The following is an 18,748-nucleotide window of genomic DNA, read 5'->3' as shown; positions in this document are numbered from 1 at the left end:
CCATTTGCCTGTCTGTGTGTCCGTCTGGCTGGCTGGCCAGCTGCATCATTTCCCATCTCTGCGTGCCTCTGTGCTTCTCCTTCCTTCTGTCATCTGTCAGGCTGCGTCCTTGTTCACTTCCTGCGTGGGACATCAGGCTGCCTGTACATGACCTTTTGGATTGAGAATCCGCACTTGAATCACCGGGCCTGTCCCCACTCCAGTCCCCCAGTCCCCGGGGAGGGAATCTGATTGGCCGGGCCTGGCATGTGGATGGGTTCCCATGAGGTGGCTTGTCTAGGAGAGCAGGGTCACCTACGGGGTGGGAGAGAGGGGGCACGTGACAGCCACCACAGTCCATACCTGCGCACTTGGTAGCCGTTAAGCCCTTGCCTGGAGCCTCTCATTTAATCCTTGCATGACCCTGTGGGGTAGGTACCGTTATTATCTCACTTTGTGACTCTGGAAACTAGGGCACAGAGAGGGTAAACAGCTAGGTTAGTGCCACACAGCTGATAAGGACAAGTCAGCAGGGAGCTCAGCAGCCTGGCTCCAGGATCTGAGCTCCTAATCACCACTCAGTATTGTTTCTCCCTAATAAGCATTGCCAGGGCATCCCTAGTTTCATCTTTTTTATCCTCCCCCATCCCTGTACACTGGGTACCGAGTGCCTACTCAGTGAGCGTTTGCTGAATGAGTGGGTGAGAAAGCAAAGGAAGGGGGAGGGAGGAAAGAAACCGAAGAACAGTGGGTCCATTAGGAAGTTAGGGAGTAGATCCTTTCCTGGGGTGGAGAGCTTCCTCCCCGCTGCTGCTTGCCCTAGCACCAGGGTGCACATTTTCAAAGTGCTCTCCCTTCCCCCCCCTCTCTTTGCTCAGACAAGAGCGAGAATGGCGAGGCCTATCAGAGGAAGAAGGCGGTGGCCACCGGCCTTCCTGAGGGCCCTGCCGCCCTGGCGCCTCCTCGAGGGAACCCGGCGCAGCCCGGCAGCGGCAGCTGGAGGAGGATCGCGCTGCTCATCTTGGCCATCACCATCCACAACATTCCAGGTGAGGTCCTGCCTCTGTGCGCTCCAGCCACGTGCCCAAAGGGAAAGTCACTCCGTCGCTCAGTCACTCCGTCTTGGCTGGAAGAAGAGCGCGGACCTTCGTGACATGGGTCCTTTTTTGGAGGGACGCGGGGACAGGCTGCAAATCTTCCTCGACTTTATTGGCAACTTGTGATATTGCTGTGGGGTGCAGCTTGTAGAAGTGCGGGATGTCTCTGTTTCTAAGGCCCTTTTAAAATCCTGCCTTCTGTACAGGTTAGCACTGATGGTTGCCTTACCCGCCTTCTCCCTGTGGGACACCTGTCCGAAAATGCCCTTGCCAGTCCTATCCGTTCTAACATACTGCGGTTAATTTGCTTTGCGTCTCTGGATTTATTGTAATTGAACAAAATTTGTTGGTGCTCTATTTCAGATATATTCTGTTTCGCTTAGAGTAACGAGAAAACATAGCTATGCATAAAAAAGAACAAAGATATTCTTTTAAAAAAATGAGGAAACCTGAGGAACTCGCTGGGTCACATCTTGGAATTCCAGCTCTGCCACTTACTCACTAGTGTATCTGGACAAGTGACTTGAGCCCTCTGAGCCTTGGTTTTCTTGTCTGTGAAATGGGCATAAAGCTACTACTGAGAGAACCGGGATATCATTTACAAAATGAATCACATTTCTTTCCCTACTTAAATGAGATGCTGTAGCACGTGTGCGGGCACACACACACACACAGATTTTGGCACAGTACTTGGACTCCACGAGCATTTGGAAAATGGTAGCAGTGATTAGCATTAACAATACTCCTGTCCTCCCTTCTAGCTGTGACTTCCTCAGCCTTGAGTTCCTCAACGCTCCATCATTGGTTGTGCCGGGGTTCAAGTTTTAGGAATAACCTTGCTGAGGAAGTGTCCCCGGGTGACATGTTCATTATCTGAGCCCTTTGCACAGTTCCTGATGCCAGCCTGTCACCCTGTTACAGGGCAGTGACCAGTGGCCCCTACTTCTTTTCGAAGCTCTCGTAGATGTTGCTCTATGACCCTCTGGCTTCCATATCGTGGGGTCTAAGGCCACAGCCAAACTGAACTTACTCCTCACTGGGTAACTCGATAGCCTTCTGCTTACACAATAAGGTCTTGTTTTTTGTTTGGGGTGGGGGGGCGTTGGGGGTCATTTTTAAAGAACGAAAATTTCGATAACATATATTCTGATATATGCTAAACCTGTCTAGAACACTATGTTTCCAGTCACTTTTTAAAAAAGATTTGTCCATTTAGTTATTTTAGAGTGAGAGAGTGTACATGAACAGAGGGAGGGGCAGAGGGAGAGAGACAAGCAGATGTGGGGCTCGATCCCAGGGCCCCAAGGTCATGACCTGAGCCAGCCGCCCAACCAACTGAGCCCACCCAGGCCCTCCATTTCCAGCCAGTAAAGCTCAGGTTGTCCTCTGGATGAGAAGCACTATTCTTATTATTTGTATCCTGGTCTTAGGGATTTCTTTCATATGATTGTATAGGCTGGTTTGCCCCCCAGTTTTTCTTCATCGTGTTTTTCTCATTTCCCTCTTGGCTCTCTCCCTCTGGGTCATGGGCAGACTCTTTGGTGTTTCTAGAAACAGCTATTAAGTATTTCTTGAGACAGAGTCTTTTGTGGGACCCCAATGCACAAAGCTGACCAAAGCGGATTTGTCCTGGTGGAAAGGTCTGGCCACATTCACCCGCAGAATCTTAGCGAGCTCACTGGAAGACCTAGGGCTCGGCGGAGGACAGCTCGAAGAACCTTCACAGTCCTCTTCAACCTGTTAAATGCTAATCAGTAGAGAAGAGAAGGTTCTTATCTTGTCTTTTCAGTCATAATAGTAGTGATCTTTCTGCCACTCAAGGCTTCTTCTCTAACCAGTCGGAAATGAATAAAGATCTGTCCATTGGGTTTACAGTCACATAAGATAACTGTACTGGCTTGAGGTGTCCCATGCTGATTCTCTGTCTCCCTGAAGAATACAAAAGTGTCCTAAAATCTAGATTTTGTAGCACTGGGTTTTGAGAAGCCGGGAAAAAGCTTTCCTCTGATGGAGCCCTTCCTATCTCCCACCTGCCTCTTCCCTTCTGTGTTCCAATGCACTCAGCTGGGACTGTTTCAGGACTCATTTTGACAGAAGGTCAGGGAGAGTCAGAGTTCGCATCTTTGAATGTTTATTGACTTCTGCGAGAGCTTGGATTAAGGTGAGAAACAAAACCATGCTAGCAGCAAGGCGTATGGGATGACACCAACATTTGATGATCACGGTCAGCACGGATTCAGAGGTTACGTCTTCCTTGACAGTAGACCTTCTTCTGGATCCTGGGCATTCCCAAGTTCGTGTTCAACCTATGTCCCTATTATGGTGAATGTGGAAGTATCTTTTGAGATGAGGGTTGTGAGGCTCGTAGGGAACTCAACTGAGTCGGCTTCACCAGGATCCCAGCGTAACGGTCCATGACCTGGGGAGTGGCTGGTTTGTGTGGATCGAGAAATTTGAGGGTAAATTTCTTCCCCAGTCTTGCCTTTTATTAATTGCATTTCAGTAATGAATTCTAAGCACTTGAGTTATATCAGTCCTAAAACAGACCAAGATCCCTAGCCTTCTGTAATGTTAGGGCAGGGGGATAGACAATGAACATAATAGTGATCAGTGGATTATATGTTACGTTCAAAGGCAGTTGGTGCTGTAAACAATGGTCAAGTCCGGCAGGGCTGATGAGATGTTAAGCTGTTAGAGAAAGGAGTTGCAGTTGACTGCAAATAGAGTGGTCAGGGTGGGTCTCACTGAGACCTTGCGTTTGAGTGAGACATACAGCTCTCTGGGGGCACAGTGAGTGTTCCAGGCAGAGGGAGCAGCCAGTGCAAGGGCCCTGAGGCAGAAGCACGTCTGGACCTCCGAGGAGTAGCCAGGAGTCCGGCATGGAGTAGGAGTAGGGTGAGTGGGAGGGAGAGGCACAAAGTGAGGATAGAGAGGTCAGCCCTGCCCCAGGTGGAGCTCAGAGGCATTGTAAGGATTTTCCTTTTCACTCTGGGAGATGGGCCATCCCAGGGTCTTGAGGCATTGTAAGGATTTTCCTTTTCACTCTGGGAGATGGGCCATCCCAGGGTCTTGAGCAGAGAGGCATATGATCTGCTTTCAAAGCTTCTCTCCAGGCACTGAATTCAGACTGGACCCAGGAGGGGCAAGGGCAGCTGTGGGGGACAGAGGCCATGATAGGGGTGCGAGCTGCAGATAGAGGGGGCTCAGACTGGGGTGGTTGTGCTGGAGGGCCTAACAGGGGCCCCCGTCCCGGCGTCCGCTGAGGGTGGAGCTGTGGGGTGTGCCGATGCAGCAGGCTGGGGGTGTGGACATAGACGGGAGCCAGTTAGGACCCCGAGGTTTCAGGACTGACCTGCCAGCATGGAGTCGCCACCAGCTGGGATGGGGAGGACCCCGCGGGGGCAGGTTTTAGAAGGGCATATCAAGAACTTGATTTTGGACGGTGAGGTCTGATTGTCACCAGACATTCAGGTGGAGATGCCAGTCAGGTGGTGGCACGGATAAACCAGGAGACGGGAGCAGAGTCTGGGCCACAGAGAGAAGTCTGGAGTGGACGGGAATCGTTGGCATGTGGGTGTCGTGGCAAGCCTGGCGCCAGTGACATCCCCAGGGTCTAACGGCAAGCAGACACGTCTCCCCGCGCCCCTGGGGTCCATCCCCGGGGCCTCGGGCTGCTAACCCCTGTCCAGAGCAGTTGGCCCGCCCACGGTTTTAGGCAGCGGCTTCCTGCCCTTTGACAGGAACCCTATCAAGAGCTTGTCTGTCGCCGGCTTATCTTTGAAAAGGTCTCTTTTTTAACACTATCCTTATACTTTATTAAAAATTTAGCTAGAGCTTTGACATTCCCTGAGACTCTGGGTTTGAAGATAGACTTTTCACAATGACTAAAAGGATAATTGATGTTTTTTTGAAGTTTTTTTGTCTTTGCTGGTTCAGTTTTATATGTCCTGGGGATGGCATTTTGTTTATTTTCTTTTTTAATTTGGAAGTAAAAAGGAGAGCTTGTTAGCGAGTATCCTGTCCTCCAGAGGTTTCCAGAGTGCGAGGATACACACGTAGACACACACACACACATACACACGTCTGGGGCAATGGGTTAACCTTTAATACACGTGTGCAAGGACAGATGTGTTCTTGGACTTCTGTGGCTGGGAAGAGCTGGGGACCCCTTCACACACAGCCCACAGGCAGATCTGGGTAGGCACGGGCCTCATACAGTCCTGAAACAGGGGAAGATCCCCACTTTCGAGAAACAGAGGCACAGTCTTGCAGGCAGCTTAAATGTTTTTGGAAGAAACCATCCTGATTGATGAAGACCGTCAGACTCGAGCCCCTTCGGCTCGAGTGGCTGATGCAGAATCCCCGCGGGGGACGGGCTGCTTATCCACCTTGTCTTGTCCCTTCTCTGGCTTGGCCTGTGTGCGTTGGCAGTGGGTGGGGGCCCACCCTCCCATCCTTTGGAAAACGATACCCCGAGGAAAGGACGTGTTTTCTGCGAAAGCAATCCTGTAGCCTTTGGAGCATTGTCACTTAAAGTGATTTTCATGCAACATCTTGCAGGCTCGAGGGCTCCTAACCTTCTAGAGGTTCCCGGGCCTGCGGCAGACACGCCGCCTCTCAGCGTCTGAGTGGAATTAAAAACCAACTAGCAGTCGAGTTCCCACTAATCTCCTTTCATGAGTGGCTTATGGTCTTGACAGTGCACTACGGCTTTGCTTTCTGTGCCAGAAAGTTCAATTTCGAGCTTAATGGGATCTTCCAGAGGTTCTCGCTCCTTCAAACACTAGTCCATTTGGTGATTCAGGACGTGTGTGCGCACACGCGCGTATGTACACGCACGTGTTAAATTATCACTGGGATTCCTTTCAGCCCTGGCATTGGATGAATCTGTGAACAATAATACAGATCGTACAGTATTCTTCCCTTGAATTTTATGGTGTTAATCATCCCTTCCTTTGTGACGCCGTGCTGTGTCCTGTGTCGGCATCTGTCATGATCTTATCGCTCTGAGTGGCAGTTCTTTAAACGTGTCTCCCCTCCCCCATTGCCGTCTGCCTTTTCTGAGCTCACACATTACGTGTTGGAGCTCAGGATCTATTTGCGCCTGTGGAATGACGGGTGCACTTGCTACCTGGCCTCCATCCTAGGAGGTTAGGGTACCATTCAAGACCGGAGTCGGGGGGGGGCCCCAGTTCCCCGTCTTCCTTGGCTGATCAGGCAGGCTAAGGGCTGGCATTCAACTCTTGTGGGTCTCCGGGACACGGCCGGCTTTCTTTTGCAATTGAAATTATTTATTAATCCATAGGAGAGGCGAGCAGAGTCCCATGCTTTTTATTTTCCTCTCATTAGAATCAAGAGTCAAGTTCACTTTGCTGGTTGCTGCTGTGGCCTAGAGCGAGCTAAGGTCACTGCCTCCGTCTCCAGAACAGCACGACAGTTGATTTTAATGATTTGGCTCATCTTCATCGACGGTTCCTATCTCGTGGCTTTAATGAAACATTTGAAATTTTAATCAGAAGGGCTCCGTGCCCCCCCAAGGAACAACATCCCACCATTTGCACACTAAAATATGAACACTGGTTGGTTATTCCTGGGACTGTGGCTGATTTTTATTTTCTAAACGTTTTTGTGAGATTTATCAATTTATCTATTGTGAACGACTCATAGGACAAAAATGGTTTTGGGAAGGAGAACCTCCATCACCTGACCATCTCAACATTCCTAACCCCCCAAAACACACAAAAAAGGGTGTTATAAAAAAAAAAGTAACAGTTTCCCTTGATGCCTGAGATAATCTTATTGGGGTTCTTTAAATGACAGGTTGGGAACGAAACGGAGGATTGTCTTAGCTCCCGGTGGTGCTCTAACAAACGGTCACAAACGCAGGGGCTTAAAACAGCCCAGACCTATTCTTTTACTGTTCTAGGGGCCAGAAGTTTGCCATCGGTTTTACTGGGCTAAAGTCGTGGTGCTGTGCGGGCCCAGCTCTCCCTTATGGTGGGGAGAGTCTGTTCTTGCCCCTTCCAGCTTCCGGAAGCTGCTGGCCCCCTGGCCTTGTGGCCACACCTGATTCCAGTCTTTGCCTCCGTGGGCACGTTGCTCTCTCTTCTGTGTCTGATCTGTTTCCCTCCTCCCCCCCTTTTTTAAAAGATTTATTTACTTATTTATTTGAGAGGGAGAGTGACTGCATGAGCAGAGGTGGGGAGAGAGGGAGAGGGAGAAGGAGAGAAGCAGACTCTCCAGGACAGTGCTGTCTGCCAAGTCCCCTTTGTCACAAAAGGCAGAATTCGCACGTCCCCGGGCTTGCTGGTGGCACGAGCCTGGGCATCCACTTTGCCCTCACCTGGTGTCCTTGTGCTGCAAGGACAGCTTCGGAGGGTCAGTGCTTCGAGCTTGCAGGGAGGAGGCTGGGAGCTGGAAAGGACAGCGTTCTGACTCTTCATTTTCCTGGGACCAAGACCGGATAGAAAATCTGTCATTAGACAGGGACCTTTCCGATGACATCACTCAAGCAACAGCCTCTCCCTCACATTGTTCTGCTTCCAGAACCTGGAGGAGTGCTTCGTGCAGCCAGAGACCCAGGCTTGGGTAACGAGTGAGCGGAGCACCTCTTGAGGCCACCGTCCTTGGCAGTAACAAAAGCCGCCGCTGATGCTGGAGGCTGCCCCTCGCCGGGGCCTTCTTAAGGGCCCCATGTATATGAGTTGGCTATTTATACCCGTTTTACATTTTAGAAACTGAGACCCAGGAAGGCTGACGTGGAGGCTTGAGGCTGCGTGAGCAGGCACAGACAGAGCCTGACTCATGCTCGGTCCCCCCGGCTTCCAGCCCACCGCTCGCTCGCTAGGCTGAGCTGTGCGTGCTTCCTTCCTCCCGGCCGGTCGCAGCGCTTTCCAGAGCCAGTGACAGAGGCGTTCAGGAAATGCTTCTCTCTTCTTCGAAGCTTTCCACATTAAATGTGAAACGTCAGCTGCACCAGCCCGGCGCGTTGGTGTGATTATCACTCCAGATGCCCCGACTCAGTTCAGCAAGGAGGTTTCGGCGGGGACAACGGGCACCGCCTCTGTGGGGGAACCGCCTCTGTGGGTGCCCTGCCGAGGCGTGTGCGGCAAGCCCCCTCGGGGCCCCGGGCACCTCTGTCAACACCACCACCCCTGCCCAGGGAGGGCCATCCAGGACCAAGGCAGATGGTCAGCCCTGATGTCAGGGAGGGTGACGTGGGGAGAGGGGACAAGCCCAGGATCTAGAATCAGAAAGGCCAAGGGTGTGGATCCTGGAGCCACCCAGTGCTTTCCCAGCTGGATGACCTTAGGTAGGACTCTGGGAGCTTCAGTGTTCCTGGCTTTAAACTGGAGATAATCTCCATCGTGGGGTTCAGCGTTAAGGGAAACGACAGTGCTGGCCACCAGCGGGGCCACTCACCGTTTTCTCTCCTCCTGCCCCCTCTCCCTCCTACTTTGCCTGCGCTTTGCTCTGATCCTGAAAGATGGTTTGGCGCTGGCCTTGGGGTCTCCCAACGGAACGTCTCCAGCCACTTTAATTTTTATCTCCAGCAGGTTACGTTTGAGGAGGCTTCTCATTTACCCCAGGAGTTGGGAAACACTGTAATATTCTCCTCTAATTATCTGTGTCTCGGTGGGAAGCCTGACATTATAATTAGCTCAGGCTCCTGTCTGGGATGACATTTTGCTCAGCATATTGTGTCCCTGGGTGTGCGCTCTAGCAGAAGCTGGTAGCACGCTCCCCAGTTACGCTATTGGGTTGAAGCATGAGAACTGGCACAGACACCCGGAGGGCGAAATCCCAACGCTGGGATTCCTATAGGATCTGCCACACCCCCGCCCCCACCGCCACCCCCATAAAGCCACCGGGCAACTTTCAGATTGGCTGCCAGCTCCTGCCATCGGCTGCAGACCCCTGCCCATGCCGTACCGGCTGGCCTTTGGATCACGTGAGCTGTGTTCTCAAGCTGCGTGAGGACTAGCGTTGAAATCAAGACTCATTTCCACATCTATGAGAATATGTCATCCTCCTACCTATTATGTAAATGAAAGGAAAAAATTAAGGCAAGAGAATCTGAACGTATTTTTGTATTAAGACTCAAAGTTTCCGGTAACTTCCAGTTGCCTTTCTCCTCTAGCCCAGCAGATGCCTGCTAGAATGTGGTGTTGCTGTCTTTTTGGACCTGCACTGTCCAATATAGCAGCTACGTAGCCACTGGGACAGACACGCAGAGGCTCTGGAGTCAGAAAGGCGTAGATCCCAGAACCAGCAAATGCTGTACTATTTATTGATGAGATTTGAACAAAATGCAAAGTTTAGATCCTCAGTCAGACCTTGCCACGTGTTACGGGCTCAGTAGCCAGCCATACGCAGCTAGTGGCTACCATATTGGATAGCACAGATATAGAACAACTCCATCACCACAGAAAGTTCTAGCGGATGGCACTGCTCTTGATCCTTGGCAAAAAAACCCCAAAAAGCAAAAAAAACCAAATGCAACTTCACGAATTACTCAGATCCTACCCAAGCTTGCCTTGGGCTGAGTTCTGTCTAGGAGACGTTCTGTTTCCGCAGGCACCTGTTCTTAGCCATGGGGTGTGTCAAACATGGATTAGGAATAAAGTGCCTTAAATTTCAAAATTCGAAAATCATTCATTTTTTAAAAAGATTTTATTTATTTCTTCGACAGAGAGATCGCAAGCAGGCAGAGAGGCAGGCAGAGAGAGAGGGAAGCAGGCTCCCCGCTGAGCAGAGAGCCCGATGTGGGGCTCGATCCCAGGATCCTGAGATCATGACCTGAGCTGAAGGCAGAGGCTTTAACCCACCGAGCCACCCAGGTGCCCCCCCAAATAATTCATTTTTTAACAAAGGGGTAGTACAGAGTCACCACTGTGGTGCCCTCATCTTGTTCCCATTGACTCTGACCTGGCTTCTTGTCTCTCGAAGTGGGGACAGCACGGGGTGGGGAAGGGCAGGGAACTCACAGCAGGCTCATGACCTGTCTGAGGTCAGGAGAATGGAAAGAGCTGCTCCAAGGGCGAGCTGGTCATCGTCTCCCCTGGGTGACACACACCCATCCCCCAAGCAAGGCGGCATACTGGGTTCGTGCCAGCATAGGCCCCTCACAGAACACCTTCTCTTGCCTCAAATCGAGTTTCAGAGGAAGGACATTAACTGTCACGTGAAAATTCCCCCAGCATTTATTGTCACTTTTTTCCTTTCTCTTTGTTTTTGTTGTTGTTGTTGTTGTTGTTGGGGGAAAATGTGCAGTTCATCCCCCGGTGCTCCCAAATAAGATACCGATTGTAGAATGCACTCGCTGAGATAACTTTGCCCTCCTCATAGAGACGATATCCGTAAGTTATACTGTGTATAACCTTTCTTTTTCTCCCTTGGCTGCTAAGAAGCCGCCGTGATGTGAAGGGAGGACGTTCTTCTCATGGTCTCATCCTCTGAGTTTTTTTGTCCTCTTACAGCCTGTTGTACCGTATTTTCATCCGTTTCCAAAGGAGGGACGTGATTCATTCATGGGCACACGCCGTATGATTCCTTTGTCCCTGGGGTTCTTTTGTGTCCTGGGCACAGATTTGATTTCTAATCCCGATACCCAGCCTGAAAAATGCTTTCCTCTGGTTGTAACGGAGACTGGGGCCTAGGCGAGAGCGATGGAATCGTCTGTTTATAATGTTCAACCAAACAACCGACCGATAATTCTCCACATGGGAAGCTGCCAGGGCCCCCGCACCAGTGGAGCCACCATGCAAGCTGCAGAGCTCTCCTCGGCTTTCCAGCCGTGTTTCCAAAAAAAAAAAAAAAAAAAAAAAAAAGTTAAAAACAAGTGAAGCTAATTTTTAAAAATCTCCCTTCTTTAACAGAAAATAGTCAAAATAATATTATTTCGACAGAGAATCAGTATAAAAAATTGAGACACTGTGCATTCTTTCTTTCTTTTTATCTCACACTAAGTCTTTGAAATCCAGGGTCTGTCTGGTGCTCTGGCGCATCTCAGCTTGGATGCTAAACTTTTAATGGTTCTAGTGAAAAGGAGCCCGGCTGAAACAAAGCTATGTATAGTGGAGAAGAAAAAAATGGTTTCTACTTCTTCAGTTTTTAGTTTTAAATTTAAATTTAATTTTATTTTTAAATTTATATTTTATTTTTATTTTTTGTATAAAAACTAATATTTTTATTTTTAATGCTATTTATTTTTAATTTTAAATTTAATTTTAATTTTAATTTAAAATTAAATTTAAATTCAAACTTAAATTAATTCAAACGAAGTAATAGCCTTCCTTTGCTCCGTCCCTCCGGCCAAATTCCAAGTGCTTCATGGCCACATGTAGCTAGTGGCCGCCACGTCAATGGCACAGATCTCAGTGCTCCAAGAGATACAATTATGCCGTGAAAGAGCTTCCATTCTGACAGAGGGGATAAAGTTTATATGTACACAAATTATAATGCAGCACAGAACGAATCCATCATCACGGGAAGTCAAAACAAGTGCAAGGCCCCAGACCAAGGGTGTAATTTCTTTTGGCTCCGTGCATTTTAAACATTAATATTTATACTGCCCTTAGACTTGGGATTGAACCCAGGCCTTGGAGGACTGATGGGCTGCCAGGAATTCCACCCCCACACACAGCAGAGAAAGGGTGGAGGAAGCAGCAGGCATGCCATGCACAGCGGCACGCGGGAAGGGTCAAGGCCACCAGCTTGATGGGCAGCGGTTCTCTTTCTTCCTGCGAGTTAATGAGATAAGGAGGAGGTATCGGGAGCCACAGCACTGACCCACCTGTGGGGGGCCTCGCAGATCAGTCTGCATCCCGAGGCATCCTTCCCACCAGGACTGCACTGCTGTGGCTCTGTTCAGCCAGGCACCTCCACCCTAGGCCAAGGCTGCAGGGAGAAATCCCTTCAGACCCTTTCCTCCTCCCGGAGAGACCACACCGAGGACCGAGGACTGTTGCTACTGCAAACTGGCCCCTAATTCAGAGACATTGCTATGTGCAGAGTCTCACGTGACCCGTGCTGGCTTTACCCCCAGAGCTTAACTTGTCTTTGCTTCACCGTAAAGAGGACTCTAGCTTTTCTAAAACTTTGGGTTCTGAAAACACCCTGAGCCTGGGCTCGCGGGAGAATCCTCCGGGGAACGTCTCACCTGCTGATGAGTCCCTGTCCCCTGATGAGACGGCCTCATTTGTTCAGAAGCTGTAGCACATAGAACAGGTTTAATCAGGTGATCGTGGTAGAGGTGCAGACTCTGTAATAGTCCCAGTTCATTCGTATTTATATATGCTAATTTTAGGACACATTAATTATGTATTTAATAAGTCCCTGTTTATCCTGTTTTTTCTCCGTTCCCTTGATAGCTGTTACGGTGTGGAGTTGAACATAATTAAAATGTTACTTGTGTTCTGCAAATAACAATTAGCCAAGGATGAATTCTGAAATCAAAATCCCGTTCTCTTTCCTTTTCTGTTGTAAGTACAGTGAGCAAAATGAAACCTAAATGCACCTCTAGGTCCGTGCCACGTTCCTCCCTCAGTCGGAGGGAATTATTCCCTTTTCTGGGTGGTAATTGCCAGAGACGCATGGCTGACCTGACTGAAACAGCTTCCGAGGCCTTGGGCACCTCTCTTCTTGTTGGCCTGGAGACACACATTCAGGGGTAGTGAGCTCAGCATGAGGCCGTGGGAGAGGACAGGAGGAGGGGGGCTGTTCTCCACAGAGCACATGAAGACGTTGGCGAGTTCTGTCTCTCGGAAGCCCGATGAGTTGGGGGAGGGCTGGGTTAGGCCCAACCTTCCTCCAACACCTGGATTTCCAAGCCAAGTCAAACCACCCGTCCTGCTGTCGTTCGCCCCCCCCCCGCCCCCCCGGAGAATAGGCAGCCCCACAGTCTGTGTTTTTTGCATTTTACCTGCCCAGAGGGTGGCACCCCATCCTCTTGCAGGATCTCGTCCTGGTCTGTCCCTGTTCTGCCTGCTCATGCAGTGGTTGGTAGCTGCTGGGAGTAGACATTGGGCCCCATTTCCTTTTGTCTTGGATCTTGCCTTGCCATCAATGTCCTGCCGATTGCCAGTGCAGGAGTAACTCTTCCAGCCCCTAATCCCCTTCTTCCTGACCCCGGGAGTGGCCCCAAGCTGTTGATCTTCGCAGCCCATCCCCAGGGCTTAAGCCCCACAGTCAGCTTTGTAGAGCATGGATCCCCCCTCCCCCGACTTTAGCCAAGTAGCTATTGGAAATGGAATTCACGTGAGCGCTGGAAAAGGAATTTATTGCCCCTTGCAGTCAGTAATTCTACTCAAGGGAAAATGCACAAGGAGAGGAATCTCAAACTGATCCATCTTGCTGATGTGCTACCAGAAAAATTTAATGAGAAAATAACTCAAAGCTCATGGAATTTGGAATTTGGAAACTGCCTTTGAATGATAACAACGGAGACTGCCAAACTCTCCCTTGCGATTGTGGCTTATGATGGGTAAGAAAGAGCTAGGACTCAGGTTCTGTAGTTTTTACCTTATTTTGAAAATAACCTTGTGGTTGTGCTTTTAGCAAGTGATTTCCAGATCTGTGAGGGAGGGAGAATGATTCTGGCGTCACGTGAGGATAAACTCGGGTCCTGGATGTGAGCCTCCCCGAGGAGTAAAGGGACCCGAGAGACAGCAGTTTCCCTGATGATCCGGTCCAGCAGCTGGTCCGCACCTTCTCCTCGCGGATCCCTATTTCCTGTGTGCTCATCCTCTCTCTCTGAAAGTTCAGAGCTATCGTTTCCAGGGGTGGTGTTCGTTTGTTCCTCTTCTGTTATGTTCTCAGAAATCCTTCTCGGTGCAGAGTTGTTGAGGGAAGAGGTAGGGCTGTGCTGGTGGGGGAAAAAAAAAAAAATCTCTGACTCCCTGTTTTCAGGTGCAGAGTCTCTCAAACAACAGTCCAGCAACAGAGGCAAATTCTCTCATCTGCTTTTAATCAAACACTTTTCTCCAGCAAAGCCATTTGTTTACAAGATCAGCAAGTCACGGGAGTGTCTTTGCTTTCCTGCCTGAGCCCTGGTCTCAAGGGGCAGCCTCTCCTTCACACGAGGGCCATGCAGGGCTCTCCTGTCAGGAGTGGGGTACGTGATGAACTCAGCCACTGACCCCTCCAGAGGACAGAGGAGAAAGCCAAGGGAAGGAGAGTAGAGGGCTGGAATGACAGGCAGTAAGGACGTGGGGGAATGCCGGGTTGCCTATGGGGTTTGGTGAGGGAATTTGGGCCATGCATCTTTCCATGCTATTTGGGCTCTGCCCCATAAGGGACATGCTCTGCCTTGATTTGCTTGGTCCCCAGGGACTCAGGATGAGCTCTGGGTTTTACTTCCCTGTCATTCTAAAGAGTGCCCTGTTGCTTGGAGACAGGGGATGGTGCCTGGAGTGAAGATAAGGTTGTCAAGGAAACCAAGCCACAAATTCCCTTGTTTTTCTCCCAAGTTGCTGGACAGAAGAGTAAAGGATTTTTGCTCTGACAACTGGAAGAAAAGTATCTCTTCTCTTCTGTGTGTGCTTTAGACAAATATCAATTCGTTGTTCAAGACACAGCTGAGTTAGGACCAGAGTCAACAAACAGGCTTGACTTGTGCTCCCCCCCACCCCACCCCCCTTCAATGAGTGCATTTTATTTTTTTAAGTAGGCTTCATGCCCAGCATGGAGCGCAGCGTGGGGCTTGAACTCACGACCCTGAGATCAAGATCTGAACTGAGATCAAGAGTCAGATGCTTAACCCAGGCGCCCCAGTGAGTGCTTTCTGATAGAGACAGAATTCAACAGCCATTTTAATGGGTTTTTTTTTTTCAGATGTGTGGACCCAGGACCCAATCCCTCTCTATGACACAGCTGAGCTTTTTTGAATTCTGAGTTTTCACTTATTTGCCCCAGCTTTTCCCTTTATGTGTCATTGCGATGATCTTTCTGGAAATTCACAGCAGCAGTGACCCCCTTTCTATCCTCGGTCTCTGAATTATTTGCATGTTTCACATGGTGGGGACCAATAAACCCAGACCTTTTCCCCTCAACTCTGGTGTTCATAATCAGAAAAAGAAATCCCTTTTGGAGTCATCCTCAAGGGACCCGTTATTGAAGCCACAGAAATTCACGTCTGCTCTGTGCTCTCCTGTCCATGGATGGCGGAATTGGAGAGTCCACAGAGTGTTGCCTCGAATGGCCCCTCGTGCTCGGGGAGTTCCAGGCATAGGTAAAGGGTTCTTCATTTATCCATGGTGGCAATTTTAGCTGTTGCTGGGAGCGTGGAGAATCACCTGTGTGTGTGTCTCCCCTAACCTTCTGTAGACTTGGACCTTTACCTACTTGTTAAGAAATGCGTTCTTGGCCTTTCCTTTTATCCCCTTTTGCCCGTGTATTTGTCTGGGGTCGTAATTCAGGTTTTCTGTGTATTCGTCTGGGGGCGGTAATGCAGGTTTTCTGAGCTCCTCTGATCTGTTTCTCTCTAGCAGCCGCTGACCTCACACAGAACGTCTGGGCCATTCGGTGACCTTCCTTAACACACTCAGTCCTGCCCCATTCCTGAGTTCTCGGGAACTTTCGTGCTCCCTGCAGACATGGGACGGTCACTCAGCCAAGTGAGGGGGGTCGAAATGCAGCCACCCAGGGGGGAGGACCTGCCCCGTTGGTGACCTAGAGAAAGGACACCAGGGGCAGAGAGGAGGCACCAGTGAACTCCGTGTCAGGGGTGTGAGTACAGCGGGGAGCTGTGGAGGAAGGGCAGACTCGGGGAGTCAGATAGTAAAAGATGAATAGGATTTTCATGAGTAGAAAGGGGAGAGGGAGGAGGGGCCTGGGTCTCTCTGGAACCTGAGAAGTGGCTTGTTCTTGGCTAAAATACCCCTTCAGTGGAACACACTGTTTTGTCCTGACCCCCAGTCGGGGGGCTGAGGCAGAGTCCTTTTTCAGGTTTTTGCCCATGATCCACTTCTCCCATCCCGTGTTCCGGTGCTCCCGCGTTCACACACCAGCCCCAGCAAACGTGCTACTCGGGGAACCCCGTGCTCTGGTTTGTCCAGAGGCTGCCACACTCCCACCCTCCTCTGCCCCCACTCCTTCCTTCTGTCCCCCCATACCTGGCCCCCCTTTTCACCTAGCTTTAGATTTCTAGACTCACCACATCCAGACAGATGTTTGCAGACAGTGGCTCACCTTACTTATGACTGGGGTTGGTTTTGTTCTCATCTGAAATAGGGAAGAGCTTCGTACCGTCCCTGGTGAGCAGGGAGGTGGGACAGGGGAAAAAGATTTGCAGAGCTGAGAGGGGCCCAGGGCTGCTGAGCAAATGACCACAAATGGGAGGAGGGGGTTCCTTAAAGAACAGAGTCTCACAGTTCTGTAGGCTAGAAATCCAAAATCGGGGTGTCAGGAGGCTTGGCTCCTTCTGAGGGCCCGAGGGAAGGATCCGTCCAGGCCACTGTCAGGGGCTTGCAGGTGGCTGTCTTGTCCCTGTGACTCATCACGTCTTCCCTCCATGCATGTCTGTTACAGGACACCCGTCAGGTTGGGTTAGGGGCCCACCCCACTGCGCTATGATGTCATCTGAAGTCATGACATCTGCAACAACCGTATTTCCAAACGAGGTCACATTCTCAGGTCCTGGGGGGTTAGGACTTAAACATATGAATTTGCGGGGGGGATAGGATTCCACCCATAACATCCTCCTTCCATGAAGACCAGACAAAAAATGTCTAACCTGCCTCTCCAAAATTGCAATATGAACAAAAGCCAAATATAATCTAATTAATCAACTCAGATCCTATCGGTGGCATGACAATCTGTTGCTGACATGAAGCTGGGAGGGACAGATAATTTGTGGGATGATTAAATCATTAAACCAAAACATCTCCACATGCTGGAATTCTGATGTGCCCTAACAGTGCGCACGAACAGAAACAGGGACCTAAGTACAGTCCTGAATTAGATCTCCCCCCGCAAACAGGTGGCAAATGTGTATTTAGGAGGAGGAAAATGACTTTGGGCTCCAGTTCAACAAGGAGCCTCATCATTCACTCAGTCACATCTCGATCGAGGTGTTCCATGCTCAACCTCTTTTCTGCGAGGCATGAGGTAGCCTTGGGAGTCAGAGTCAGCCTGGTCAAGTCGTTCCTCCCAGGATTCATGCTGTGTCTGCCATCACTTGGACAAGGGGAGGAGCAGGAAGGGGCCCCCGCCTCTGAGAACCCAAGAACAGAAGAGAGCCCCCACATCCTTGGACTTGCCTATGAGGACCCCCCAGCATGGTGGGCTGGAAACTAAGATAGCAGCAGTGACTAAGATCACTGGACCTTGTAGGCCAGAGTGAAGAAGACGGGGTGGTGCTGGCTTCCTGAGGTCCCGGTAGGACCACCACGGGGAGAAGGGTCTGGGCTTGTCCTGTGCTCCCTTCCAAGCCAGAAGTAGAATGAAGAAACGAAAGGTACAGGAGAACAGATGTGAGCACAGCATAAGGAATAACTTGTTTACAGTTAGAGCTGTCTAGAAATGAAATACTCTGATTTATCTCGGTGGTAGTGTCGTTAGAGCCCACATCATGGAGTGCTTACTGGGCACCAATGTGCTCTTAACACTTCCCGGGGAAAGAGACCCGGGATCTGCCCTCCTCAGCGATTCCTCCATCTGATCTAATACAACTGCCTTCAAGAAATCCTGAAGTCAGAAAACGCTCCCGATCAAGCTAATTGCTTTTTCCCCAGACCACAGAGTTTGGAAGGAGCTCATTCCTTGTTTATTAGTAGATTCGAAGTAAATTTTCTTTTGGAGAAAGAACTCTCTTCCTATCTCTCCCTGTAAGCTTGGGCTGGGCTGTGGTGTATGAAATCTAATCTCCTACCGGGAAATGATTATTTATTTGAACGCTCTCCCCAAATCCATCAGGCACTCCGGAGTGTTAGCTTGGGACAATAGATCTCACAGCTGCGCTGTTGACACTCTGGGTTTGTTCTAATTCATGGGAGCCCTTCTTGCACACGTGGCCAGCAGTGAGTGACAGGATTAGGAGGGCCCCCAGCCGTGATTGACAGATGCCTCTGCAGATTGGATCACCTTATCCATGAGCTTGGAACATGTTCTTCGACCCCCATTGCTTTCCTTAATATGCTAGCTTTGCGCTCGTGGGTAATTAGCAAATGCTTTTCGAGTGACTGCCACTGGCTTTTCAAATGCTCTGCTCCTTCTAATTAAGAAAGGGAATTGGATGTACTCTTGCCTGGCTAATTTTTTTTCTTTCTTCCCAGGCATGGGATGGGGATGGGAAGGAAGAGCAGAAGAAATAGCGAAGAGGGATGCCTGGGTGGCTCAGCTGGTTAAGTGTCTGCCTTCGGCTCAGGTCACGATCCTGGGGTCCTGGTATCAAGTTCCACGTCGGGTTCCTTGCTTGGTGGGGAGTCTGCTTCTTCCTCTTCCTCTGCCCTGCTCGTTCTCTCTCTCTCTCTCTCTCTCTCTCAAATAAATAAAATAAAGAAATAACGAAGAGATGTTTAAGAAAACAAGTCTGATGCCACCAGTGAGCAAAGCTGTATCAGGGAGTTCATTCCTATGAGAGAGGTGTAGGGATCCCCAAGTCCAAGTCTAGTCTGAGAAGCGTGTTCGTGAGACAGGAATTCACTGTGCAGCTGGGTACCCGGCTGCAGGCA

General features: G+C 50.1%; 1 protein-coding gene across 5 annotated transcripts in view; it reads left to right on the top strand.

Annotated features, from left to right (window-relative positions):
- Positions 1-18,748, top strand: part of SLC39A11 (solute carrier family 39 member 11) — a 325,005-nt gene that overhangs the window by 187,978 nt on the left and 118,279 nt on the right. For 4 of the 5 annotated variants that reach the window (XM_080826001.1, XM_080825999.1, XM_080825998.1 and 1 more), the window contains one exon: positions 858-1,028. The exons of the other annotated variant lie outside the window; for it this stretch is intronic. In XM_080826001.1, the coding sequence (XP_080682127.1) occupies positions 858-1,028 (171 nt within the window). The remainder of the gene's footprint in view (positions 1-857; positions 1,029-18,748) is intronic. 5 annotated transcript variants of the gene reach the window in all.

The sequence above is a fragment of the Martes martes genome (assembly GCF_963455335.1).
Source record: "Martes martes genome assembly, chromosome: 16".
NCBI classification, from domain to species: domain Eukaryota; kingdom Metazoa; phylum Chordata; class Mammalia; order Carnivora; family Mustelidae; genus Martes; species Martes martes.
This window is presented reverse-complemented; position numbering and strand designations above follow the sequence as displayed.